At 42.5% G+C, this 11,638-nt stretch overlaps 1 protein-coding gene across 2 annotated transcripts in view; it reads left to right on the forward strand.

Annotated features, from left to right (window-relative positions):
• plpp3 (phospholipid phosphatase 3) overlaps positions 1-6,716 on the forward strand; it is a 32,349-nt gene extending 25,633 nt beyond the window's left edge. For both annotated transcript variants that reach the window (XM_069699167.1, XM_069699166.1), the window contains exon 7: positions 4,416-6,716. In XM_069699167.1, the coding sequence (XP_069555268.1) occupies positions 4,416-4,544 (129 nt within the window). In that variant the 3' untranslated portion in view covers positions 4,545-6,716. The remainder of the gene's footprint in view (positions 1-4,415) is intronic.
• Positions 6,717-11,638: the final 4,922 nt, after the last annotated feature.

Genomic DNA, 11,638 nt, shown 5'->3' on the forward strand with positions numbered 1-11,638 from the left:
AGTTGTGGCGCCTCAGCAGACCTTGGCAAAGCTAAAATGCACACACGCACGCGCACACGCACACGCACACACACACACACACACACACACACACACACACACACACACACACACACACACACACACACACACACACACACACACACAGCCCAGCAAGGTCTTTGAATGCTAGGATTACTAAAGTGAAAGGGTATTCGTGAGCAGAAATCAGCAAATAAAGAAGTGAAGAAGAAGAAGTGAAGAAATTTCCCCTCGGGGATTAATAAAGTGTATAAAATCAAAAATCAAATCAAAAATAACAATAGACTGTAACGCTCTGGCAAAATCAGTGCTTCTCCAGCTGGGCGTAGCTCCTGGACGACATCAGCCTTGACAAGTTTAAAAAAATGAAAAATGGTGATGTTTTCAGAAATGTGCTCAGCACATGAGCTTGACCTCCGTATGGGCAGATCTGGCAGGAGGAGTGAAGGGAGGGAAGTGACAGGAGAGAGGAGCCTTGTCTACATCTTGGCTCGGGACGTGCGTGGGTTTAATCCAACTCGGCTTAACGCACACATAAACAGAGACGCGTTATTCATATGCATACACACCGCCTACATGCATGTACATACACACTAACACACAGTCAATCCCTGCTGATCAAGGCAGTGTGGTTAGTTTTACAATCCTTGACGCCCCTTCTGATTGGCCCAGCCTCAGTAGAAACACACATCTGTGAGTACTTTAGCTCGGCTGTTTCGGCCTCTCAGTGAGCAGCGGAGCAGAAAGGACCTGACAGGAGATGAGTGGAGGCAGGACAGAGGAGGTATAACGCTAGTGTGGCGCAGAACTGCGAGCAGAAAGAACTAAATCAAGGTGTGAACATCTTCAGATCTTAGGTTAGCAACTGCACAGGTTTAGTCAGTATTCTTTTAAATGTGAAATGAAGAATAAAAGCAAGAGTTCACACTAGAAAATGTGTCAGAGCATATATTTTCCACCGTTCTTGAGATATTCAGAGCACCAAAACAGACTTTGAAATGTTTCTCCTTGATGTCCTTTTAGTGTACAATGATTGCACACGTATGTCAGACTGAGTGGACTTCAAGAGTCACTGAGAACACTTTAACAACATGGCACACATTTTTAGGTACATTTGTTGTTTTCGTTACACATTTTACTAAAGCATTCTCATAAAATGTGTTGATGGAGCTTAGACAGTTGATTAAATGAGTCCCATGGCATGCTGGGTAATGCGTTCCAGGCTGAACTTATGTGAAAAGAGCCACACACTGTCAGTACACTTGTCTTAGGGACAAAACTTGGATTGGAGGGACAAAAGGACGCACTGGACGAATTAGTCAATTTCACACGTCAGCCCCCAGCGTGCAATTGTGAACAGTTGTTGTGCATATCTCATGATGAGTTATATGGCCTTGTGGAACAGCTTCTTCACTTCCAAATAAATCCCAGTAACTCAGTGAAGAAAAGAGTGTTGTTCCATGACTTTACTGTCACTGCTGCTCCAGGTTTCCCCAGGCTACAGTTACCTCTTTAATCCCAGTGCAGCCCCACTGACTCCGGGTAAATAAACAACACAAATGATACATTCACATGTAGTGACGCATCACACTTTGTAAAGTGCTGCTTTAAACCCCTTTGTATGTCCTCACATTTAATGATGAATGGTGTCTGAGTCCGCTACACACAGTTTTTCTTTAAGAATATGGAGATGAATGTCTGTTTTCGAGTCCAACACTCCAGCCTACATCTGCGGGGCCGCGAGAATCGGGGGAACCACAACAGGAAAAGGTCCGTCTGTCCTACCTAGCACTTCCTATCAGACATAGTGACCTACATTTTGTCGTAATAAAGGTCAGGAGGACTGAATCCAGCAGGAAGCAGCTGTCCGAGAGAAAGCAGGGTTCATTTGTTTTTCGAGGTTCATTGTCATTTGTGAGGACGAGCTGGGTCAGGCATTAACAGGAGGACGAGAACAAGCTGCACAAACTGAGAGTCGTAGATATTGGAGCAGTGTCTTGAGTGGTCAGTGAACTCATGTAGAACCAGGAAGTCAATATGTCATCACTCTGGAGATAAAGCTTAAATCTAAATAAGGAATTCTCTGTAGTACAACCGACAGTTGACATGTAGTTATTTTACTAAATTATAGACATCTACTTTTATATTTCTGAGAAAAGATTTTCAAAAATACAGACGTGCAAATATATTCACAGCTACACCCTCTGACCTACAATGGTGTGAATGCATTTTCGGATGTATTGTGTGGCAAAGCAACACAAATAATTATCATTGGTTTCATTTTTAGACGGTCACAGTTCCTGTGTGACTCAGCTTCTTTATGTGCCAGGCACGACATTATAAAAGCGGTTAAAGATACACATTTAAAGGCACAATTACACACACACACACACACACACACACACACACACACACACACACACACACACACACACACACACACACACACACACACACACACACACACACACACACACACACACACACACACACACACACACATATATATATACATGCTTTTAAAGGTTCTGCTGTGTTTTTGTCCTCTGGTTTAAACGTATTAAGGCACCAAACTGCTTGGTTTGCATCAGTCAACACAATGGGTCGGAGCCTTTGTATATGTGCGTTTGTGTATCTCACACGCAGGAAGTAGTGAGGTCATGATAAGCAATCTGCCGGGGCAGTTCAAGGGTGATGGGTTGGCGTTTGGGGTGACGCAGCAGCAGGGCCCGTTGCGATTGGACATAGGACATCCTGATGGGAAATGATCGTGGAATATTTCTCATGACGGCCCGGGTGATACTAAGAGATATGACCTCATATCCTTCTCCACTCCCCCAGTCATATCATATACAATACACCATATAACACAGACTAATTGCTGTGTAGACAAAGAGGCGATTCAAAAGCATGAAAGCAGCTGTATGTTATGGAGGTATCTATCTGCATGTCATCCGGCAGTCAAAGGTCCCCAGGAAAGGTCAGTAAATGTTGAGCTGTAAAATAGGAGAATGCCTTTGTGCTGAGCCCACCACTCAGAATGAGACACTCTTTGTTATATAAATAGATCAGTGACTGCATGGCGACCACTTTACCAGAAAACAAAGATGAACAGTGAACTGCCCACTTGTTTCCCATATGAGCAGCAAGTATTTGCCCGTATAAGTCCCCTATGAGAATCAGCCATATTGTTTTCTTTTTCTGCGTGGAGCTGGTGCACAGTGGGTTCTCTTTCACAGAGTTTAGTGTTGAATGCCAGCCTCTCTCTCTGGCCCTTCCCCCCCTCACCTCCCTGGCATAGGCCCTCTGCTCGCCCTGGACTGGCAGCATGGAAGGAAAAGCTGCTGCGCCTGCCAATTAGGTGTGTGTGTGTGTGTGTGTGTGTGTGTGTGTGTGTGTGTGTGTGTGTGTGTGTGTGTGTGTGTGTGTGTGTGTGTGTGTGTGTGTGTGTGTGTGTGTGTGTGTGTGTTTGCGGCTGAAGCCACTGTTGCTCACGAGTGTAAGTGGAAACGGTAATCCACTGTTACAGCGGACAGTAGTTTCCATGGTCCCACTTCCTGTCCAATCCCGTCTGTTTTCCTGTTTGACATATGATGTCATCACGATTTCAGGAAGAGATTGCTTTTCTGCTTTCTTTTTTTTTTCCCCCGCTGTCAAGCAGACTGACCTTGTGTTCTTAGAGCTGACGTAAAGTGGGAATTCACATTTGGCATAATTAAACAGATTAGTTATAGCTCACAAAAATCTGATAAATCAGAGTGAGGCATACTAAAATCACTTCCTGCCGCCAGATTACTCAGCATTGCCAGTTTGTCATTGCACAAAGTCTGGCAGATGAAGGTGACAGGGAGTTCCTCATCATGGCATTATGATGTAATTCTAATATCCACTTCTCATCAGCTCACAGATCTCCCTGCAGACAGGAGAACATGTGGGTGTGTGTGTTCAAATTAGTCTTGTTTAGACCTGCCATTGAGTTTCCAGTTCCAGCTGAGTGGCATCAGTTCTTTAGAAACCCTTTTTGATCATCTCACTTTGCTTCGGTTATCACATTTGATTTGTTAGGCTGGTAAACGAAGAAAAAAAACACATAGTTTGAGGCGATAGCTAAGGAGGACGAATGTGGTGCTCATTTTGAAACTTTGCTTTGGGAACAGACGCCCAAACCCTCACTGAAGTTTTCTAGTATAGGCAAATCACCTCAGATAGGTTTATCATGCTATATGTAAATACAATAGGTAGTAATTTGGCTCTCTCTTGTACATTTGCATATAAACTGAACTACCAAACCCCAAGTGCCGTTGCAGTCAAGGAATCCCTGTGTCCTTCCCTTCCCTTGTTGACTCTTTATATACATCCCATCTCACCATGCTCGGCCTCTGTGTGTCCACCAGGTGTTCTACGTGTCAGACCTGTTCAAGCCCAGACCGAAGCCAGCCACGCCCCCGCCCTCCCCGATCAAGAAGGAGCTGCTCCCTTCGTCCGACATCATCGAGAGGAACAACCACCACAACATGGTGTGAGAGAGGCCACGTTGTCCTTCCTGTGACCGAGGAGCCAATCACAGCGCTGCTCCCCTCCCATCGGACAGTAGAATGTAGCGACAAGAGACTGTAGCTGCTCCTTGAATGGCATCCTCTTCCCTTTCGCAGTGTCCAGCGCGGCACTCTGTGGACTAGGGTGTCACATTTGAGATTTGCACAGCAGAGTCCACTCTCACTATCCAGACTTTTTATTTTACTATAACTACTAATCAACATGTGAACCCATCCTTTTTTGAGCACAAACAGAAACGAATTGGAAGCTACAAGATTAATTAAGAAATAGATGACAGGCAGAGCTGAGGGTGTGGAGGTTTGCTGGAAGTGTAACCACATGAAGGGAATTAAATAAGCAAATGAAGAAAAGAGACAAAAAGATAAGAAAAAAAAGACAAACCCCCTGCCGAGGGAGAGAGGGTTATCCAGCGATGCTTCCTCTCTGAACTCTCTGTGGCCTTGAAACACCGTTGGACAACAACTTCCTGAGCTAAGGGAAGGATATTACTGCAATAAATAGCAGCATAGAAATATTAACAGGATAGAAAAATATGAATTATAGCACTGTTTTAACTTCATTGTCCAGTATCACCACTTGCTGCCTGAGATGTCTTTACTGAAAAAAAAACTTGATCTTGCTAAAATCATGAGACAGAAACATTGACTCCTGGAAGCCAATCAAACCTGATGTGTTAGTTTCACAAGACTTCCTACACAGTCAGGATAATGTTAGCATAGCATGGCTTCCTTAACAATAACTCTCTAACAATAGGTCTCTGTTAGGATCATACAGGTTACAGAGCAGTCCTTTTGTTGTCTTTCCAATCAAGCTCTGGGAAGTAAAGCCCTCCAACTTCACACACTTCTGTCTCCAGATCAGCACATCAAGCTTTTTGAAGTGGACTTTCAGAGTGGCCCAAACCCGGGATGTTGCATTTCTTGAGGGTTAGATGTAGTAAAGGGGGTGGGGGACAAATTCTATAGAAGGAGGGGGGCAGACCTCACAGCCTCCCAGCACCTGTGTAAGAGGCCTGGCTGTGCCATGCCACATCCTGGTGATGGGGGCCATCTGTCTGGCTCCCTGAACAGGGAGGGGATAGGTGGGCGGCGTGAAGGGGTGCGGTCTGTCGCCATGGAAAGAAGGGTGATGAATTACAGCTAAGCTGGCACATTATTTGGGGATGATTTGGGCTCTTTCTGCTGGCAGGGAGGGGCTCTCACCCACCCAATCACTCATTGGCAATGGATGTTTGTCTCTCAATGTGCGTGTGTGTGTTTTTGTGTGGGTGTGTGTGATGTGTGTGTGTGTGTGTGTGTGTGTGTGTGTGTGTGTGTGTGTGTGTGTGTGTGTGTGTGTGTGTGTGTGTGTGTGTGTGTGTGTGTATGTATGTATGCATATGTATGAGCGCTGTGCCCTGTGAAAAGGAACCCCCTCTTGATAAACTGTGTATGTCAAATGAAACACACACACTGTCAGCTGTGCCAAGTGTGTGTGTGTGTGTGTGTGTGTGTGTGTGCGCGCACGCGCGCGCGCCACTGTGTGTCAGAGAGCGAGAGAGCAGATGAACGTTATAAAAACTGTGGATCTAATATTTTTATTCTCTGCTAAGAAGCATCTTTAACCTTGTATGTTTATAGCCTGTTCTGTATAATCACTAACAGTTGTACAGTACCACAAACACAGAAGTCATTTTTATTTACAGCCTACTCAGATATCCTTCTCCAACAACACACTCCGCCATGTTGCACATCTTTCTCATCGTATAGTCCGTCCTATCATTTCACAAAGCCGTTTTCACTCTTTTTATAAATATATAAATAATGTATAGATCACTAAAATTAACTCTGTAAAATATTGTTTCTTAACATGTTTAGATATATCCACTATGATTACAGACCTGTGTTCTTTACAAAATGCTGCTTAAAAAGCAGATTTTTGTATGTAGGTAACTAAACGATTGTAGATTGTAATAGTTATGTTTGTAATATGCATTCAAACAAAATACACCCACAATTGTATTAAAATTCAATATTAGTATTTTTGTATTGTCTTGTTTTTTTGTACAAAAGAAATAGTAGTAATGCTGTTTTTTTTCCTGCTAAATGTACCTAGCTCCATTACATGTGCTTTTAAATAAAAAGCTCATTATGAACACACCTTTGGTTTTCCTGGACTGTTAATTTGGCTGCAGGTTTTGAAGATGTTAGTTTTGTATGCTTTGTTGGATGGATGGGTTTTTGTTGTGCTTGTTAATTAGCACCACCGCAGGCCTAGACGTTCCAGAACTGCTCCGATCAAGTCGTCTGGGCATAAATGAGTCACTCAGGTCTCATTTCTTCTGAATGCAACACTGATTATGAGAACCGACTGTTCACCTAATGTCTAATTCAATTCAGTTATATTTATATAGACAAAATTGCAACATAAGTCATCTCAGGGCATTTAACAACATTATAGAGAGCAACTCTGCAACTAAACAACTCCCACATGAGCGGAAGTAAATATATCGTTTACCTCCTTTTTGCTTTCGAAAAACTCCTCCGACAGAACCAGACTCATGGTCTGTTTTGACTGGTCTGTGTGAGGTGAGAGCAGAGAGAGAGAAAAGAACATCATAGAGAGACAACAAATAGTAAACACTGGGCCCGTTGGTGGGGTCCAACATATCAGAAGCATGTAGCTCTGAAGCCATACATACCTGCAGAAAGGTACAATGAGAGAGAGGACAGAGGGAAAAGCTGATGTATCCCAGACCTTGATGTTATAAGATGAGTACTATTATTTGCTTCATTTGTGAGGTCCCAATGTTTTCTTTGTCATATATTTTAAAGGGAACAGCCATATAAAAGAAACTGCTAACATGTTAATCATCAGTAATAATACACAATTCATAATATACAATACCATATAATAACACTTATAGTGAGTAATTTGACTTTTATGTTCCAATTAAGATTTTGAAAACCTTTTAATGTTTGAATGGACTCAAAATGCTGCTAAACCTATAAGTGCTTTATATTGTTTTATTACTACTTTAACTTACTGTTTGTAGGATCTGAATACTTCTGCCACCATTGCTTAAAATATTGCTAATGAATACAGTAGCTGCAGAAAAAACTGTGACAACTTTATGCAGTGGCCTCACCATAGCTGGAGTTCCTTTTGTCAAAAATAACATATGAAATACGGTTGTAACAGCACACTTAGAAAAAGGGCTCTGAAGTGTGTGTGATTTCACACTCTGGCAGACACCAGACCAGAGGGGCTGGCGTCATCGAAAGTATGTGTATGTGTATTTCAAAGCAAAAAAAAACAAAACTGCCATCATGGGTTGTTATTCTGACTTCAACGAGATGTGTCATTTCCCCCACCAACGCGTGTTTCGGCCAAGGAGAGAAAAGCCCGAACGACACTTTCTGTCAGCTCAACTGTTTATCGGCTTACTGACAAATTCAGAGCTTCATCCAAGAGCTACACTGTCATTGTGCACAACACGGCCAACAAACAACTCATGTGTTTTAAGTCATTTTTATGCGATCATGACGTAGGAAAGAAAGAAAGAAAGAAAGAAAGAAAGAAAGAAAGAAAGAAAGAAAGAAAGAAAGAAAGAAAGAAAGAAAGAAAGAAAGAAAGAAAGAAAGAAAGAAAGAAAGAAAAGATAAATAACAGTCTTAACAGTGAACGACTCGTACTTCAGTGAGATAACTTCGAGAAACCACTTGACTGATGTTATCATTATAGTGGCACACATGTTTCCCCTGAGTGTCCTGTAAAGTGCAGTCTTTTAGTACAGAGGGACTCAGCTGGTCTGAGGTCAGCTGTAAAGAAAACAGCACCGGGCTGAGATTTACGGTGCCTGTGAACAGCTGGTAGGCCTGGGATCAGCCATGCGTGGCTGTAATAGTAGAGGGCCTGCTGCTGAGGCAGAGAGGCCCATGTTGTGGTCTTGTTTGGCAGCGGAGCAGAGCAGAGCTGGCACTGGGCCGTCGCAGGGAGGCCGAGGCATTACACAGTACCGTAGCGCTCTCTGAGTGCATTAGGTGTGCGTCCCGAACATCACATGCTGTACAGAGCATCCACCCACTCTATTTACTCTCACTTACTTATTAGTCATGTCGCCTTGATCTCAGTGTCCAGCCCTGTGTAAAACTTCAAATCCGACTTCCTGTATCCCTGTTGGCATGTGAAAACCTTGTAATTCATCTGTTGATGATGTTGACATTTTAACACAAGTTGGATGGATTACGTCTTCCTCTGTGAGCTGAGAAATTCCTCCACCCTGGGTCTTATAAAAGCTTTTCAAAAGCTCCTTTGGATAATTAAAAAAAATGAGTGGTGGTCATGTTAAAAACACGTTTTTTCCTCACCATTTTCAAATAGTTTAAACTTTGGAGGCAGTTTCTCCCACACCCTGATGACAAAAGGAATTTAGCGAATACAATGATGATGATGGATATGAAACATGACTGAGTTATACAGCTAATTAGACTGAATTTTGATACTCTTCAAAATGGGAAATAAAGCATCATTTGACAGCTGGTATGTGTCAGGAACAGGTTAGCTCTGTTCTGCTCCGCTGGACTTTGTTAGAGATTTCAGTATAATTGCTGTGGAAAACCGTTCTTTTCTGAGAAGAGGGCCGAACAGATTAATAACACATGTACATACAATACAAATATTGAACAACAGAACAAAGATATGAAAGCATTTGTCACTGGTAGCAAATAATGCAGCAGTCAGAATATGTAAGTGTGAAAAAGCAGTTTTAGTTTATAATTAACTCTCTGAATCTGTGTGTGTAAAAGTGGTTAGAGTGACTCTTAGCTGGCGATCCAAAGCAGGACTCACGAACAGACTTCTTTTCTCACCGTAAAGTGGTTGTAGTCAAAAAAGCCCGGAGTGAAATGGCCCACTGGCACACATGATATAAAAAGCATCGCTCTATAACAAGAGTGCTACTGTAGGTGGCACTGGTTGGGTTTGAATGTAGCGAGGGAGTGTGTGTGTTCGTGAGTGAGATGCAGTTGAGCTGTGGTGAGGGTGGCACCTCCAGGAGAGCCGTGAGGAGGCCTGGAGCTCTGAAGGGCCTTTTCTCTGCACAGAGGGAGCTGAGTGCCGGAGAAGCACACAGGCCGCAGGGCCAGAGGAGAGCAGTCTGGGAATGGCTCGAACTTCCTTGAGGGAAATGGGAGCAGAGATTCCCAGCCGTCAAATGTTTACACTGTTTCAGTGTCTGTTTTGCAGGTTTCTAGCACACATGAGGTGTGTAGACATAATATGACCCACCCACAGGACATACAGAGGACAAAAAGGGAAACTAGTGTGGAAGAAAGAAAGAAAAAGAGATTTCCGTGCACCACTTTCCAAAAACTGAGTGAAACATTTTCCATACTGCCAAAAAGGCTGACATATGGAGATAAATGCATAAAATGAGCGATAAAAGAATAGCATATCCTGCACTGCTGTGTCGGGTAGAGCTTCATTGAAGAAATAACACTGCAGGAATTGGAGCAGCCTTTAAACAAATGAAAGGGGGACTGATTTTGTTCAGTATTAACCCAGTTTTTCATAAATCTACAGTATTATATGGGTATCAGTGATTAAAATAAGGACACAGTGGAGTGATGGATCAGACAATAGACCCATGTAGGTGGCATGAGGATTAATATCCAGGATTAACACCATGTTTTTATGTTGATGATCCTCCATGAGAACACTGTGTCTTTGTCTCAGCTGGGGAGATATTTTGACCCTTTTTGATGTGAATTAAAACGTCAATCCTGGGAGTATGAAATGGAGCTAGACCTGAATCTTGTGTTAATTGTGACAGACAGGAGGAGTGGATTAACCTATTTCTTGTGTTCCAATTTTAAGGTTTCCTATTTCCACATCGAATGTATGAAATCAAAGTAAGCAACTGCACTGACAAATGTCCTGATCATGAGAATGAGGTGGGGTTTTAGCCAATATGGAAATATTTGTGCATCAGTCAGTCTGCAACTTTGAGTGAGGATGAGCTGATTTTGGGAGCTCACTTTGAATATCTCACCATTTGCAGATTGGTCTAAAATATTTGGTACAGATACTCATGCACCTTGAGGTTTTTATTTGTGTTTAAGTGAAATAGTTCCCAATACTATTCAGTGGATTGCCATAGACTTTGGTATACACCTTCACCCTTAAGAATAATAGTAATAAATTTGATGATCTTTGTGTATTTTTTTCTCTGATGTCTTTTGCTGATAGCAGGCAAAAAACTATTGTTCCCTCCCTTTGGTTTGTTATGAAATAGCTTAACCGCAAAACTAACATTCTCATGAGCTTCAGCTGCATTTAGTATTGAGTGCTAATTTGTAAACACTAACAAGTTAATGTGTTAAACTAATATGATAGAGATTGTGATCATTCCTAGTAAACACAAGGAGGAAAGGGATAATGAGTGATAAAGTCCGCATATAGACGAAAGTGAGTGAGTCAGGAAGTTTTGCTGCTTAAACATGACCAAAATGCGATTGTGTTCATATTTAACTTCAACCATAATTTATTCCTGGTTTTTGGTGCCTTCAGGCACCTTACTTTTTAATGCCTCGAAAACGTGACACAGACACAGTATGCTCTGGTGACCAATGGGTGTATTCCACTTCTTGGCGTGATACTGAGTTGCCCGTGACTAACTACAGCCCTACAGAGTTGCCAGAGTGGCTGCAGACTTGAACTCTCTAGACTCTTGACTCCAAATAAAACAGACCTTGAGGATTTTCTGTCTTGTTTCTGCAATGTAAATACTTCATGAATATAAAAACGAATTGCCCACTTCACACATAACGGCATTATCACTGTGTGACATAGTGTCTGTGCACGGGTAGGAGTTGGATGGAAAAAAGAGCATGACGAGAGGGAAGGACAGAAAGTTAATACATTTTACAGATGTTGGCTGTACGTGGGGGCAACAGGTGATTATGTCATCTTCACATAAATGGCCTCTGTGTCAACCTCCTTTCTCACTCCCTGTTTCTCTCTTATCCAAAAAATTTCCCTAACATCCTCCATTTCCCAACTTCTTAACAAACACAGTCTG

This window comes from Brachyistius frenatus, unplaced genomic scaffold (assembly GCF_029030835.1).
Source record: "Brachyistius frenatus isolate BFR_SWC_R1_liver_20210118 unplaced genomic scaffold, ASM2903083v1 Contig_29, whole genome shotgun sequence".
Lineage (NCBI taxonomy): Eukaryota > Metazoa > Chordata > Actinopteri > Embiotocidae > Brachyistius > Brachyistius frenatus.